Source organism: Rattus rattus, chromosome 5 (genome assembly GCF_011064425.1).
Source record: "Rattus rattus isolate New Zealand chromosome 5, Rrattus_CSIRO_v1, whole genome shotgun sequence".
In the NCBI taxonomy this organism is placed as follows: domain Eukaryota; kingdom Metazoa; phylum Chordata; class Mammalia; order Rodentia; family Muridae; genus Rattus; species Rattus rattus.
This window is the reverse complement of record NC_046158.1, coordinates 30,512,346-30,528,239: the sequence shown is the minus strand read 5'-3', so window position 1 is coordinate 30,528,239 and position 15,894 is coordinate 30,512,346. Positions and strand designations below refer to the sequence as shown.

Genomic DNA, 15,894 nt, shown 5'->3' with positions numbered 1-15,894 from the left:
CAGCAGGATAACTGGAAGGTACTTCCACAGGGCTTTCTCAATACCTAGTTTGAATAATTTAGTATATATAACACTGTATGTCAAGATAAACAGATCTCTAACAGATGGTACTTGCAATTGAACTCAGGACATCTGGAAGTAGTCCAACTTTCTCTCCAGTGTCAGTATTTTGTGTAACAACCATTATAAAAATTTTGTAAGCAAGTCCTACAGTCTATCATTTATCACTGTATGGGTGGCATTCTGTTGGCTGATTCTGTCAAAGATGTTTTGAGACTATGTTTAAGGTAACACAAAGAATTCTCCTATGCTGGGGGCTACAGACTGCTCCAGAAAAATTACAATGAGGAGATTCATTTAGTGATTTGGGTTATAAAATCAGTCAATAAAAAATTCGACCACAAAAGGTACAGATCCATAGGGACCAATTACAAATTCTTGATGGTTTTCAAAAATTGATGGGAGGTATTAATTGGCTGAAGTATACAATTGGATTAAGTCCATATGAATTAAGTAATTTTTTTCAAACATTACAAGGAGATTCAAGTTTAACAGTGCAAGATGTCTAACAGCTGAAGGAGAAAAAGAATTGACACTTGTTGAACAAAGACTGTAAGAGGTATATGTGGATAGACTTGGTCCTAAAGCTGACTGTATTCTAGTCACTTTATCTTCAACTCATTCTCTCCTACTGGACTCATTATGTAAAGAGAAGATAGACTTATGGAGTGGATTTTTTAGGTCATAGACAAAGTAAAGAAATTGAATATATATATATATATGACTTTAATTAATTATAAAAGGTAGAATAAGATTATGTTGCCAGGAACAGATCTGGTAGAAATTGTAGTATCCCTAGCCAACAGCGATGACAACGATGAAAACGGTGCTGCTGCTGCTGCTGAGATTATGTCATTATGGGTGATAAATGAAGATTGGCAAAGAGTTTGTAGTAACAACTTGGGTGAAATTAATAACAAATATCCACAAATCAAAATAGTTTATAAAAAACTACTTCTTCCACATATAGTAAAGAGAATACCAATTCCAGAGGCACCAACATTTTACGCTGTTGCAAACAAGAGGGGTATGGCAGGTTATAAGTCAGATAAAATAAGGTGATCAAAAGTCCATACACTGGTTCAAAAATCAGGATTGTATTCAATTAAAGGATGATTTATTATTAGGTTATGATGTATTATTAGATTATCCTGAATCTTTCTTTTTTTATTTTTTTCTATCTTACTTTTTAATTTTATTTATTTATTTTTACACTCCAGATTTTATTCCCCTCTCGGTCCACCCTCAACTGTTCCACATCCCATACCTCATCCCTGTTCTCCATCTCCATGAGGATGTACCTACCCCACTCACCCCACCAGAGCTCTAAACTTCCTGGGGCTTCCAATCTTTTGAGGGTCAGGTGCATCTTCTGTGACTGAACCCAGACCCAGGGAGTCCTCTGCTGTATATGTGCTGTATATAGGGGCCCCATCTCAGCTGGTCTATGCTGCCTGCTTGATCCTGAGTCTGAGAGATCTCAGGGGTCCAGGTTAATTGAGACAGCTGGTCCTCCTACAGGGTTGCCCTCTTCCTCAGCTTTCTCCAGCTTTTCCCTAATTCAGCCAGAGTGGTCAGCAGCTTCTGTTCATTTCTTGGGTGCACATATCTGCATCTGACTCTTTCAGCTGCTTGTTGGATCTTTTGGAGAGCAGTCATGGAAGGTCCCTTTTTGTGAGCACTCCAGAGCCTCAGTAATAGTGTTAGGTCTTGGGGTCTCCCCTTGAGCTGGACCCCACTTTGGGCCTGTCACTGGGCCTTCTTTTCCTCAGGCTCCTCTCCATTTCCATCCCTGCAGTTCTTTCAGATAGGACAATTATGGGTCAGAGTTTTAACTGGGATAGCAACCCCATCCTTTACTTTCTGCTGGAGGTGGAAAGGTTCCCTCTCCCCACTTTAGGGCATCTAGGGTCCATCCCCCAGCTTTGAGTCCTGAGAGTCTCTCACTTCCCAGGTCTCTGGTACGTTCTGGAGGGTCCTCCCAACCTCCTTCCTCCTGAGGTCACCCATTTCCGTTCTTTCTGCTGGCCCTCAGGGCTTCAGTACTTTTCCCATATCTAGTACCAGATCAAGTTCCCCTCCCTCAACTCCCGTCCCTTTTCCCTCTCCTGTCCCTTTCTCTCCCCCCCTACCTTGTGGTTGCTTTCTTCTCCTTTCCAAGTGGGAATGAGGCATCCTCACTTGGGCCCTATAGCTTGTTGACCTTTTTTAATTCTGTGGACTGTATCTTGGGAATCCTGTACTCTTTTTTTGGGGGGGGGGAGCTAATATCCACTTATTAGTGAGAATGTACAGTGTTCTTTGGGTCTGAGTTTCCTCACTCAGGATATTTTCTAGTTCCATCCATTTGCCTGCAAAACTCAGGATGTCTTCATTCTTAATAGCTGAGCAGTATTCCATTTTGTAAATGAAACACATTTTCTGTATGCATTCTTCTGTCGTGGAACATCTGGGTTGTTTAAATATTTTTATTAATTTTTATTTATATGAGTAAACTATAGCTGTCTTCAGAGTCACCAGAAGAGGGCATCAGATCCCATTACAGATGGTTGTGAGCCACCATGTGGTTACTGGGAATTGAACTCAGGACCTCTAGAAGAGCAGCCAGTGCTCTTAACCACTGAGCCATCTCTGCAGCCCTATCTTGAATCTCTTAACATAATTACTGATCCTTTATTTGTAGAAAGAGATGTTTTGCATACAGAGACTGCTGAATTCGTACCTGATAACTCAGTGTTAACTTTGTTATTTATACAACTGCAGCAAGCCATCAGAAGTAGAAACTATCCATTATATATAGTAGTCATATTTAGTATAGATTTGCTCAGTCCATTAGCTCAAGAAAATGAGGAAATTGACCAATTAATAATAGAAAATTTGTTAGAAGCCTCCAGATTTCATGAGCAATATCTTATTAATGGGAAAGGTTTAAAAGAAATTTTTTTCTATCACTTGACAAGCCAAAACAATAATAAAAAAAAAGTCCTATATATTATCTATACAACCAAACTCCATTGCCTGCTGGCAGTAACTCTAGCAGTACCAAAAGAAATGACTTCTGGCAGATGGAAGTTTTTCATTTTCCAGAATTTGGGAAAAAATTATATACACAATACCATTGACACATATTCAGGGTTTCAATGGGCAATTGCTTTAAGTTCCAAAATGGCTGATTGTGTAGTCACACATTTATTTGAAATAATGGCAATTATGTGGATACCTGCACAAATTTAAACTGACAATGCTCCCACATATGTGTCCAACAAGATGATGCAATTCTTTGCAGACTATATTACAAAGAAAGTTGTTGGAGAGCCAACGCAGAGTCTGGATAACCATCACAGAGACTGGAGAGAGAACATGAAACTGGATAATGAAGAATCTGCACAATAAATGCTACAGCTAGCTTTTAAAAAATGAACCATTTTTCACCCTTGGCCCCCAAACAGGAATTCTTTGCCCCAATTTAGCAGGAAGCAATTATATAAGAAGACTGTCATCCCAATCCCTTAAGCTGGGATGCATGGTTTTGGTCATTGATGTGTTCTGGTTATTATCATCTAGGATGGTAGGTTGTTTTGTTTATTTAATTATTGAATACTGATAGAAATTTAAGGTGTGTTGCTTAATGATTGTATAGTTATAGATATTTTAGGTTGTTTTGTTAGACTATATTGTACATAAACTGTTTAAAGTCTGATGTAAAGTTCTAGTTTTATGGTTCTTATAATTGTTTCTATTGTGTATAAATTGGTAGATAGAGAAAACGACATTTTTTTTAAACAGAAAAAAGGTTATTGTTAGGAGTCAACAAACTAATAACTAGCATGTGATCTTCCTGAGATGGGCCCACCTTGGATTAAAATTTATAATGAATTTTGCTCCAGTAGACAAGGCCCAGGAGAAATCCATTTTAGAAAAGTTTCTTGCTAGTAATATGCCTTTCCTGTTATTATCAAATATATATATATATATCTCACTAGGTATTATCTCACCCTTTTGAGCAGCTCTCTGCAGAAAAACAAAAATTTACTGTCTTGTAGTGATGCTCTATAGACAAATAGACAATTTCTTAATTCTTAGTGATGATTCTATGAGAATTCCTAAATTTATAGTAATTATTAAGCTCTTTTTTTTTTTCGGAGCTGGGGACCGAACCCAGGGCCTTGCACTTGCTAGGCAAATGCTCTACCACTGAGCTAAATCCCCAACCCCTATTAAGCTCTTTTAATAACACTGCTATTAAATCCTTTCTGATAGTCAAAACTGCAATGAGAACCCTGCAGGTCTTTAGTGTCAAGAGTTAATTGCTTCTGAGTTAGCAAGCAGGATCTACCACCCAGAGCATAGTCCAAGAGGTTGTAAATCCATTAACTAAGGTCATAAAAAGGGAACTAACAAGTCACCATTGGTGACGGAAGTAAAATATTGACTGGGTTTATCTATACGAAATTTCACTAATATCTTGCTCACATCAGTTACAGTTTTTAACTCTCTATGAACCTGAGAGGTTGGTGACAGGTGATGAATAACTCCTAATGGATATGCATGTAAACATTCTCTGTTGTAAACTTCTTATTCGGTTTATGATTTGGATTTATGTGCAAACTTGTGATGAACTTTTTACCATGTGATCATGTATTCTGAAAGATGTATAAGTGCTGAGGACAAAGAGAGGAATCAGAACTGAGCTGAGGATACTTTTTTAGATACAACTTTTTATACAGGACAGAACTGAGCTGTGGACACCTTTTTCAGAACAACTTAGGTCTTTTCTTCATAGCAAGGCAGGTTTAGTCTGAAGTTAAAAAGCTTTCTTCTTACAGACTTGGGTTTCATTCATTTAGCAGTAAAAGGCTTTTCTTTCTCTATGCAATAAAGATTGGAACTCATTTTCATTTAGAATGAGTGAGTTCTTTCTGCACTGGTGCTTGGTCTTATGCTCCATTTATATATTAAGTATGGATGTGTGTATGTAAGTATGTAATTATGAGATAGCATGAAAGCTGGACCCAACTCGTTGATGGAAATTTAAGAAATGTGTATGTATGAATCTATATATGAATTTATGTGTTTAACCTGTATTTGCTTGTGTAAAAGTTTTTCCTTCTGCAAGTGTGATTCTCGTTTCCTGATTCAATAGCAGTTTACTGCTCCAAACTTTCCACTTGCCTGACAAGCAAGAGGCATCCGGACAAAAAGGGAAAAGACTCTAGCAATTAATGCTTTACTTGATACCCTAGTTTTTTATTATTATTTTATATTTAATTTTTTTCTTGCCTCAAGTTTATTTGTAAAAATAGCATAGGTAGGATACTGGTCATCTGCAAATAGTGTGTAGGTAGGTGTGTCACAGCAGTCCATCTGCCTTCTCATTGGCTGCAGCCATTTCTATGGGGCCTTCACAAGGGTCTGGACACCCTTGGGAGCCTGGGCCTTAGCTGGAGCTTTGGCCTCTGCCTTGGTTTGAACCTTGGGCTTTGGTTGGCAGAGCCTCCAACTCTTGGGCCATGTGACTTCGAATCGGCTTCCCAAGCTTGGGGTGAGCATTGAAAGCCAGATGGCTGAGTTTGCAGCTGGGGCTCTTTGGCATCTTGGGTTTGACGGCCTGAGGCTTCACAAGGGCCTTAATGGCTTCTGCACGTGCACTCACTGCCTTGGCATTGTTGGCCGGCATCTTCTTCAGGCCTTTCTTGTGCTTCTTGGCAAAGTGCATGTTCCTCAGGATCTTGGGGTCAACTCCCTTAAGAGATTCATATCTTTGTGACCAGGGTTTCTTGATGCCATTTCTGTGCCATTTGTGGGACTGGTTGTATGTGGTGTGGTTCTTGGACTTGGCCATATCTGCACGGTAACCTTCAGTTCCCGCAGTGCCCGGGACCAGAAGGAAAAAGAGCAATACCCTGTTGTTTTATGATGAGGTGTTAAACGCCAGAGACTGCAGTTTCTGGCCTCAAAGGGATTCAGGCAGGTCAGCTACAGCAGCAAAGTAACTTGGACTAGATAAGTAAACATTTTATTATTATACAGCAACCCTAAACATCTTGTGAGACCAAGTCTTACCCCCACTGATGCTCTTCTCTCCAGTGTGAAGAAGCAAACAAGAAAGAACAGATGCTGGGGGGTTGGCCCCTGGCAGGGTATGAAGTGAAAATTTCTGGTTTCTTTGGAGACTCGGATGTGTCATGTGATGTGTTTCTGGAAACTGTCCTGTGAGAGGCTGTTTTCACTAAGAAGCAGACACGTGAGAGGATGTTTTGCTGAGAACAGTCAAGTGGTGTTTTTCTGGAAGCAGCCTGGGAAAAGTACTTGTGCTGTTTTGCTAGAGCGGATGCTTGAGAGAACATGTGATGATAGAAAGGGTATAAATATAATTCAACAGACATCGGATGACCCTGTGTGGTATTGGTATGCCTTACCCTTCTTTGCTGGATATCCTTTTTTGTGACTTCATAAAAATGCATCAAAATACTTCTGGTGGTGTTCGGGCAGCTTCCTGTTGTTTCAGTGGATTCTGGCCTATTGGAGGACCCTCTCAATTTCCTGTGGTTTGATCTGCTGTTGCTGACTCATGAATGGTGTTTGTAAGTGGATCAACCCTCGGTTAAGATGCTTTTAAAAAAAACCCAGTCCATTAACCTGCAGATGTTCCTGTCTTATTTGTGGACCTAACTTTTTTTTTTTTTTTTTAATTTATTTATTTTACCTATATGAGTACACTGTAGCTGTCTTCAGATACACCAGAAGAGGGCATCAGATCTCATTACAGATGGTTGTGAGCCACCATGTGGTTGCTGGGATTTGAACTCAGGACCTCTGGAAGAGCAGTCAGTGCTCTTAACTACTGAGCCATCTCTCCAGCCCTGGACCTAACTTTATAGTAGATAATGTGTTAAATTCAGATGATTTCACATAGGAAGAATCTATTATCATCTCCTTATGCTAGAGGTTGGAAAATAATTTTTTTTGTTTTGGAAAATAATTTCTGCTTGCTTAAAATGTAGATGTGTGGGGCAATCTTCCACTACACAGTGAATTTGAGATCAGCCTGGGCTACAGGAGATCCTATCTCAAAACTGAAACAAGAATCCATATATAAATAATGAAACATTGAAAGAATTCTCAAAAATTTAAAAAGTCATTGAAAAACTTGAAGTCCTAGAAAGGCCCCTACTTCAACGAATGGCTGAAATTGACTAGTAGCTGACAGCTTCAGTTTAAAAATATTTAATTAATCACTTGAGATCAGGTGTTAGTTAGGGTTTTATTGCTGTGAGCAGACACCATGATCAATGCAAGTTTTATAAAGGACAACATTTAATTGGGGCTGGCTTACAGGTTCAGAGGTTCAGTCCATTATCATCAAGGTGGGAGCGTGGCAGCATCCAGGCATGAATGGTGCAGGAGGAGTTGAGAGTTCTACATCTTCATCCAAAGGAAGCCAGGAACAGACTGAGCATCCTCAGGCAGCTAGGAGGGTCTCCAAACCCACTGCCACAGTGATTCCCTACCTCCAACAAGGCCACACCTTCTAATAGTGCCACTCCCTGGGCCACACATATGCAAACCATCACACCAAGTCTCACTACATAGATCTGTCTGGACTGTAGTCTATATTATGGATAACTATATAGCTTCATCTGTCTGTATCATCATTCCTAGCTATAAAAATCTTTTAAATTGAAAACAGAAATTATATATTTGTGATGTGAGTTGGAGGGTTCGTGCTCAGGATACTGCCTAAGTGTGGGGGCAGAGGATACCTTTCCCGAGTTCGTTCCTTCCCCCCTGGCTTCTGGAAATTGAACATTACTCTTCAGGCTTGGGATAGGACGCCTTTTTACAGTCAAGCCGTTTCATTGGCTTAAGGTGTCAGCTTCAGATATGGGCTTTTCAATTCAAAAGTCAGGGCTACATTCTAAAAGCATTTATCGATCGACTTCTTGCTGGATACTGTGTTTTAGATTCTGGGTGAACAGAACTCATGGAATTTATAATCTAATGAATAAAGATACAACAATTATCTGTACCTTAGAGAGTGATAAATGATAGGAACAGATACGAGCAGGATGGAGAAGTACAGGGCAATGTATTGCAGGAAGGGTGTTTGCACACTTATTTAAATGCTGGGGCCAGTGCGAACCTGAGTTTATGACTTTTATAAATAACTAAGTCATTATAAATGTTTTTGCACTGCAAAGCTTGAGTGTACTTCACTCAAGTGCTGGGATTAATGGCGTGGGCCACAATACCAGGTATTAGATGTTTAATTTTATATTTATGCATGTGAGTATGGGACCATTAAGTGTAGATGCTTACAGAAGACAGAAGAGAGGTGTCAAGTTCCCTGGACCTAGGCATTCAGGCTGCTCTAAACCCTGCCTCCCCAGTATACGAGAACCTAAGCAGCAAGCGCCCTTAATTGCTGAGCCACCTCTCTAACCCCTTCATTCGTCTTTATATTCCATAGTTCAAACTGTGTTTTCATGCAGGAGAAATGAGAAGCAAGGAGTCTCTCCGTAACTGCTTTCCAGGGTGACTATTTAGGCTTGCTTAACCGAAGGATCCCATGAGCATCTTCAACCCAGGCGGCAATTCTCAGCACCTCTCATAGGGCAGCGACTCTGTTTCCATAGCAACCAAGACGCGGAGCGGGTTCGGGGTCCGAGTAGCAAGACCAGACCTGGCACCCAGGAAGTACTCGGATAAGAGAGGAGCGGCTGGCATAGCCTGGGGCGGAGGAAACGACATTACAGAACCGCGCACCCGGCCTCACTTCTCTGGATCTGCAGGCTCTCCGGCCTCCAGCATCTCCAGCTGCCACAACTTCCGGCCTCGAAGCCCCTCCCCCCGGCTCCGTGGCTCTCCCGGGTCCTCACTGCGGAAAGGTGACTGTGGCGGCTGCCGTGCCTGATCAGGCGTCGAACCAGGGGCTGCCGCGTCCTTGGAACATCAGTGAGGCCATTATAGGGTGCAAGCGCTCAGCTGAGCGTCCTGCGGTCCCGCCGGCGGGGCTGGGGCAGAGGCGCCCAGGCGCGGAGCACGCAGGCGCGCGCGGGGCAGGCACGGCGGCGGAAGTGAAGGCACGGCTCGGCCAAGCCGTCTAGGAAGCCGCGGCGGGTCGCCCAGCGGGGGCAGTCGGAGCCCCGCCAGACCGTCGGGATTCAGCTCCCGTTGCCGGCGCAATGCCTCTGTTCACTGCCAACCCATTCGAGCAAGATGTGGGTGAGTGCGGTGCCCGGCGCGCTGGGTGCCCGGGAAAGTGGGCGGCGGCCCGGGTGCCTAGGAACCTCGGCAGAGAGCGAAGGGGCGGCGCCGTTCTCGACGGCGGGGGGCAGCCTCGGTGTGTCTCTGGCTGGGCCAACTCCTGCCTGCTGGAGATTGGGGTACGGAGCAGGGTTTTTCCCGGCACACAGAGCAGGAGTGGGGAAAATCCAGGTTCACTGGAGGCTTAAGTTGTTGATACAAACTTCCTGCTTTCTCCCGAGCTAGTTAACACCCTTCCCTTTGGAAGAAGGTGCAGTAGTGTGACAGCTTGTTTGCTGCCCAGAGTAGTCTCGAACTAGAAGCCTAGATTTTCTAGGATTAACTTGAACCGCTTCCGTAAGCACACATCTAAGTCCTGATGGTTGCAGTTTCAGTGTTTATTGACTGTTGTGAAGGTGCTGCGAGAGCCAGGCTCAGAGAATGAAAAGGAAAACTCCCCGAATCTTTAAATAGCCCAGAACAACCGCTGTTAGTTGGAGTCAAACTTTACTCTGGTAGCGCATGTCTTTCAGAATGAGAAAAAAGATGGATAGGGTAGGACTAAATCAATAATATCAACAGTAAAAGCACTGGCTAGCACCATTTTTTGTGGTAGTAGTTAACAGGCTTCTAGTGAGGTTTTTGAGATTTAGAAATTTCCAGTCAGACAAAAGTTTAGCAGTGAGCAACCAGTTTGTTCAGTTAAAATTTCTGCTCAGTTACGAAAAGACTAGAAAGTGCTTCATCTTGTTAGAAGTCTCAAAATCATGTTCAGATCAAGTGAGTGTCTAATTATATAGGAAGCATGTTGAGGCTTAGTCACTGTTTAAGGAATAATTAATTGTTCTTTTGTAAGGATACCTACGTGAGACATTGGACTTTTTGATTGTTACTGGACTAATTGAGTTTTGAGACAGAGTGGAGTCTCTATACAGTCTAGGCTGGCTTCAAATTCCTAAAACCTCCGTCTTCGTACAGAGAATTGTGGGATGGCGGGTCTCGGTGGGCCTCCGCCCTGATTGAGACCTGTGCTTCTTACTGTTAGTGTAAACACTTTCATTTTGCTCTAATGAAATGAATGTGAAGAAGCCAAATAAAAGAAGTTGTTATTTTTTCTTTATTAGTTTGTTATTTACGTCCGTGGGTGTTTTGCCCACATGTTATATTTATCACTTGTACGCGGTGCCTAAGGAAGCCAGAGGCCAGTGGCAGATTACCTGTGACTGGAGTTACCCGCAGTCGTGAGACAGTTGTGAGCCGCTGGGTGGGAGCTAGGAGGAGCTAGGAGGAGCAGGGAGGGGCAGGGAGTGCTCTTAACTGAACCATCTCTCTAACCCGACACGTTATTTAAAATATAAAACCTGTGAACTTTCTTTATTTTTTAGAGATAGGGGTTTCTCTGTGTAGTCCTGGCTGTCCTCGAACTCTCAGTAGATCAGGCTGGCCTTGAATTCAGAGATCCAACTGCCTTTGCCTGCCAAGTGTTGGGATTAAAGGTGGGTGCCACCATGCCCAGCTTAAAAGCTGTAAACTCTATCCTCAAGGGAAAGTTTCCTAGAAGCCTGCTGTTTTCTAATTGGAAACCTTCTGCTGTAAATATTAGGAGCTGCTCTGCCCTGTTTACTTTTCTTCACGTTCTCCTCGGTAGTTTCTGAAATCTTTGCCTCACAGCTTAGTGTAGTTTCCTTAGGCTCTGGTCTTCAGACAGAAGCAAACAGACAACAAACAGATTATTCCATGGGCTGTGAAATTTGTTTGAGCCCTCTTAGCTGAATGCAACCAGAAAAGAAAATGGGACGACATTCTAAGGAGCTCAGATTGCTCTGAAACAAGTATCAGGAAATTATGTGTTGTGTTTTTCGGACCTTAAGGACTCTTAATGTGAAAGAGTTAAGTAGTGCAAAGCAAGCCATTAGCTGATTGAGCATTTTACAGCAGTATCTTTATTACTGTAGTCTGTGTGTGTATTACCTGTGTTCACTCTTCATTCAGCCAAAATGCATGGGATGGTTACTGTGGATCAGGTGTTGTATTATGTTCTGCAGAGACAAAAATGAGTACGTATGCTGAGTTCTTGCTCACAAGACACTCAAGTCTAAGGAAGGACACATGTTCCAGTACATAGTCGTACTGTAATGTATACTGTAATATGATTAATGTAGTTTGATAGATATGGGGAATACTTATCCCCTCCACTCCTTGACTACAAGTTATTGTCTCTGAAGGCAAGACAAGCAACTCTTGTCAGGCAGTTCCCAAGGTAAAGGTCGCCATTGTTCTTTCCTTCCCTGACAGTATTGCTTCTGTAGGAAGCAGCCACGACTACCATTATGTACAATAGAGCACACACTAGAGGTTTCCAAGGAGAGAAGATCAACATGGAGGACTTGGGGGGAAGACGGAGTGACTGGTGTTAAAAGGAGCCGATACTGGCAATCCCCAGAGAGGCACTACCAACATGGAGTTCAGTCCCTTTGTGACTTCCGACTACAGCAAGCAAGCCTGTGAAAGGAACTTAAGTGCACCTTCTCACATTCGGAGGAAGCTCGCGTTTCCCAAGACAGAAGGATAATGCTTTGGCCTATCCACCCACAGTCGGAGGATGATGAAGTCAGGTTATACGAGGACAGTGCAAAGGTCGGCAGGCTGGCAGAGCTGTCCGGGTGTGCAGGAAGAAGCATGAATCTCCTCGGTTGAATGGGAGAAAAGGCTAATGGCACAACTGTCCCTGTGAGCATCCACCCAGCAAGGTTGTCATCACCAGGCTAAGGCTGGAAAAAGTGCAGACCTGCAACGGAAAGCCCAGTGTAGCCCAATAGGAAAGGAAAAGGGCAAATACAGGGAGAAAAATACTGAAAAGTTGCAGGAGCAGAGGAAGTTCTTATACAAGCCTACTTTAAAGACAGCTTAAATAAGGAAGGGGGTGGTGTGTGCCATTTGCTTAGATTCAGTACCAGACTTGTGACCTTTGGTGCAGTCATTGCTAGGCTGTTTTATGCCCTAACCCCACTGCTTGTTGCTGTACCTTTTCTTCTTTGCTCAAGCCAGGCACTCACTCTTCCTTTCTTTTTGTCTAATAGTCTTTGCTCTGGGCTGTTTATCATTCATTGCTAAGCGTTTGTGGGAGCGCGTGGCAGAGGAGGCTTCCTTGTTGAGGCAGAGTCTCTTGTTTCGACCTCCCTGTGCTTTCCTAGCTCGTCAGTGAGCCTCTGGCGTCCTGGGACAGTCTTCCAAAGGCGTGCTGTGCTGTGCTGGGCCGTGTACCACCGCGTCTGGCTCTCGGGCTTGCGAGGCAACTGTTTTCATCCGCCGAGCCACCTTCCTGGCTATTATTTGATTTTAATCTTGAGATGGGGTCATAATATGTGTCTTGGTCTGCCCTGGAACTCTCATGTAGCCTTGCCTGGCCTTGAACTCAAGGTCTTGCCTTAGCTTTCTGAATGCTGGGTACTTGGGTGTAAGCCGTCATGCCTAACTATAAATATTTGTGTTTTCATTTGCCATCCCCATCTATTCTTTTTTTTTTTTTTTTTTAAAGATTTATTTTATGAGTACACTGTAGCTGTCTTCAGACACACCAGAAGAGGGCATCAGATCTCATTACAGATGGTTGTGAGCCACCATGTGGTTGCTGGGAATTGAACTCAAGACTTTTGGAAGAGCAGTCATTGCTCTTAACCACTGAGCCATCCCTCCAGCCCATCCCCACCCATTCTTAAAGATACCTGTGTTTGTACCCCAGAAAGCCAGATTTTAATTTTATTCCAGAAAAATGTCTCCTGAGAAGGACAGTTGATGTGTGACCGTCCCTCTTTTTGCTTTTGTCGTTACAATACCCTGACAAAAGGCAACTCAGGCCTTTCAATCAATACTACTGCAACAGAAACTTGTAAGGAACCTTGATGTAAAAATAGAAGCATTCCGATAATACAAATGGATTATGTACATTCAGATTTATAACATTTACTTAATTTAGTCCTTGAACATATGCTTGTTATAATCTTTAATTTAAAAAAAATTAGTTATGGATGAAGATGGCTTTATTTATTTATTAGTAATGTAATTTTCCCATTCATTGTTTTGCTTGCATGGTTCCAGAAATACCAGTACTTTCAGATAGTTTGAAAGTTTAATTAAATCTTTGATGTTTTCTTTAAAATGTGACCTACTTTGAGCATAAAGTATAAAACACAACATGAACTCCCATCCCTGCCAGCCAACTCCGTCAGTTCCTAATACCATGACACATTTGATCTTTTTAAAGAACATTCAAGATGCCGTTGAATGTATTCTTAGTAGCTGTCTTTTGATAAATGTGTATATTACATAACATAGAAATATATAGTGATATATACATTTTTGTGTGTTTTCAAACTTCATAAGAGTATTTTTTTGTCTGCAGCTTTTGTCATATACGTAGTTTCACATGTTGTTCATATTGAGGTGCACTGGCTATATGATATTCTACTGTATGATTACACCACACTTTTATGTAGTGCCCTACATACGGGCATACTTACAGTTTGAACATAAGACAGGAGGGTGAAATGAAGGTTTTCTACAAGTGAACAGGTTACAGAAGTAGTGTTTGATTTATCACACATTTTTGTTTAAATAAGGGCCTTAAGACACACATGTGGTGCATGTCTGTGATACCTGTCCCTGAAGGCAGAGGCTGGAAGGTCACTTCAAATGTGAGGGCAGCGTGCTCTGTATAGGAAGTGTGACACCAACAGAGATGCAGAGTGAGCTCTGTCCTTAAACAAGGAAGCCCTTTGGAGGCATTCTTTTTATCACTAAGAATAGACCCGGCAGATGTGTGACATAGAATGTCACACCCTGGCTAATAGACAACTTCAGCTGTTTGTCATCTAGACATCCATATGAAACTTAAGGGCTTATTTCCTCTTTTCTTTATTTCCCATTACTCTTCCCTCCATGGCTGCCCTCTTTCTTTACCTTTCTCTTTTCCTTTCTGCTGTGGGTCTGACAGTCTCTCATGTGTCAGAAAAGCTCTCTCCCACTCTGCTATATCCCTGTCCTCTTTCCTCAGTGCTTGCCTTCTGTCCCTAACTCTGACATCTGCTTAAAGATGGTCTTGGCTCTCTCTCTCTCTCTCTCTCTCCAAAACTCCTGAGCTCAAGGTATCCTCCTGCCTCACCCTCCCAGGTAAGCTGGAGGCAAGAGCCACTGGTGATTTTTTTTTTTTTAAATTTCCAGTCACACAGTGTTTTTTTGCGTAGCCAGGCTGCCCTCATAACCTGGCTGATCTTGACCTTGGAGCACACCTATATCAGATTCTAGTGCAGTCTCCACCGTGCCCACTCAGTTATAATCTCTTAAAAAATAATAGTTTCTATATTCCTGATCACATGTATCTGTGTGTGGACATGAGCATTTGAGTACATGTGCTCTCAGAGGCAACATGGCGGCATCAGATCACCCCGTGGGGCTGTACTTATAGCAGTCGCAAGGCACGTGTCCTGGATGCTGGGAATGAACGCTAGGCCTCTGTTAGAGTAATGTTCATTCGTTTTCTTGTTTGTTTGTTTATATCATTTTTGAGATAGATTCTCTCTATGTAGCTCTTTGGCCGTCCTGGTACTCACTATGTAGACTAGGGTGGCCTTGAACTCACTGAGATCTGTCCCTCCTGAGTGCTGGGACTAAGGGCATGGGCTACTGTGTCCAGTCGGGTACTATATATTCTTAACCTCTGAGCTTCTCTCCAGCCCTCAGTAACGAAGATTTTGAATGTAATTTAGCTAACAATTTCTTTCCTAAAATAATCACAGTATTAGCCAGTATTGCCAACCTTCTTGCTAAAACAAGTACTGTTCTAGAAACCAGAGACATTTAGTATTGCTTATACATTCTTTCCTCTCAGCCTTTACTTAATTATTTTTGTTAGTTTACATTTTTCTTTAGATTTATCTTACGTTCTGCCTGCCTGCGTGCGTGTATACCACTGCATGTCTGGTGCCTGTGAAGATCAGAAGAAAGCATTGGATTCCCCTGAAACTGGAGTTGTGGATGGTTGTGAGCCACGGTGCGGTGCTGGGAACTGGACTTGGGTCCTCTGTAAGAATAACACTGCTCCTAAACACTGAGCCACCTCTCTAACTCCCATATTCTTTTGTTTGGAGAGAGGATCTTGTATGACCCAGGCTATCCTGGAATCTGAGGGCAGCCTTGAACTTGCAATCTTTCTGTCTTTTGCTCCTTCCCAAGGCCTGGGATTGCAAGTGTGTACTACTACCCCCATCCAGCATTTCTGTGCTAAGACTGACTCTCACATTGCCTGCTGGCATCGTCTGCTTTCCCAGGCATTGTAAACATTGCTGCCCTCTTGTAAAGTGCCCCTAACATTGTTTTCTTAATGGATTTGTAAGTGCCAGTGCTTGAAGAACAGGCACCTGTGTCCCTGTACATCCCGTGGAAACAGTTCTGTTAAGTTTCCAGGGCTTTCATTTGATATGTAATTGAGGCAATATGAAAATGGAGTGTCCTGTAGGGTAGTTCTCGTTGGGACTGACTGTTGATGCAACGCAGGCTGCTTACTCACCGGTGTGACACTTAAGAAGGCGT

The 15,894-nt window shown here is 42.6% G+C and overlaps 2 protein-coding genes across 2 annotated transcripts in view; one reads left to right on the top strand and one right to left on the bottom strand.

The window, feature by feature from the left end:
- Positions 1-5,207: 5,207 nt before the first annotated feature.
- Positions 5,208-5,902, bottom strand: LOC116900811 (60S ribosomal protein L29-like). Its single transcript, XM_032902524.1, has 2 exons — positions 5,562-5,902; positions 5,208-5,232 (listed from the first exon to the last, which is right to left on the bottom strand). Exons 1-2 carry the CDS (start codon positions 5,900-5,902, stop codon positions 5,208-5,210), a joined length of 366 nt encoding a protein of 121 aa, XP_032758415.1.
- Positions 5,903-9,094: 3,192 nt separating this feature from the next.
- Positions 9,095-15,894, top strand: part of Stam2 (signal transducing adaptor molecule 2) — a 47,933-nt gene continuing 41,133 nt past the window's right edge. The window contains exon 1 of the mRNA XM_032903287.1: positions 9,095-9,285. Coding sequence (XP_032759178.1) covers positions 9,246-9,285 — 40 coding nt within the window. The 5' untranslated portion in view covers positions 9,095-9,245. The remainder of the gene's footprint in view (positions 9,286-15,894) is intronic.

What these genes read in the sequence shown, in the direction of transcription:
- LOC116900811 (XM_032902524.1), bottom strand. Translation starts at nt 5,902, where the DNA reads ATGGCCAAGTCCAAGAACCACACCACATACAACCAGTCCCACAAATGG. An exon ending in CGAAGTCACATGGCCCAAGA is followed by an intron (nt 5,233 to 5,561) that starts GTTGGAGGCTCT and finishes CTTGCTTGTCAG; the next exon opens with GCAAGTGGAAAGTTTGGAGC.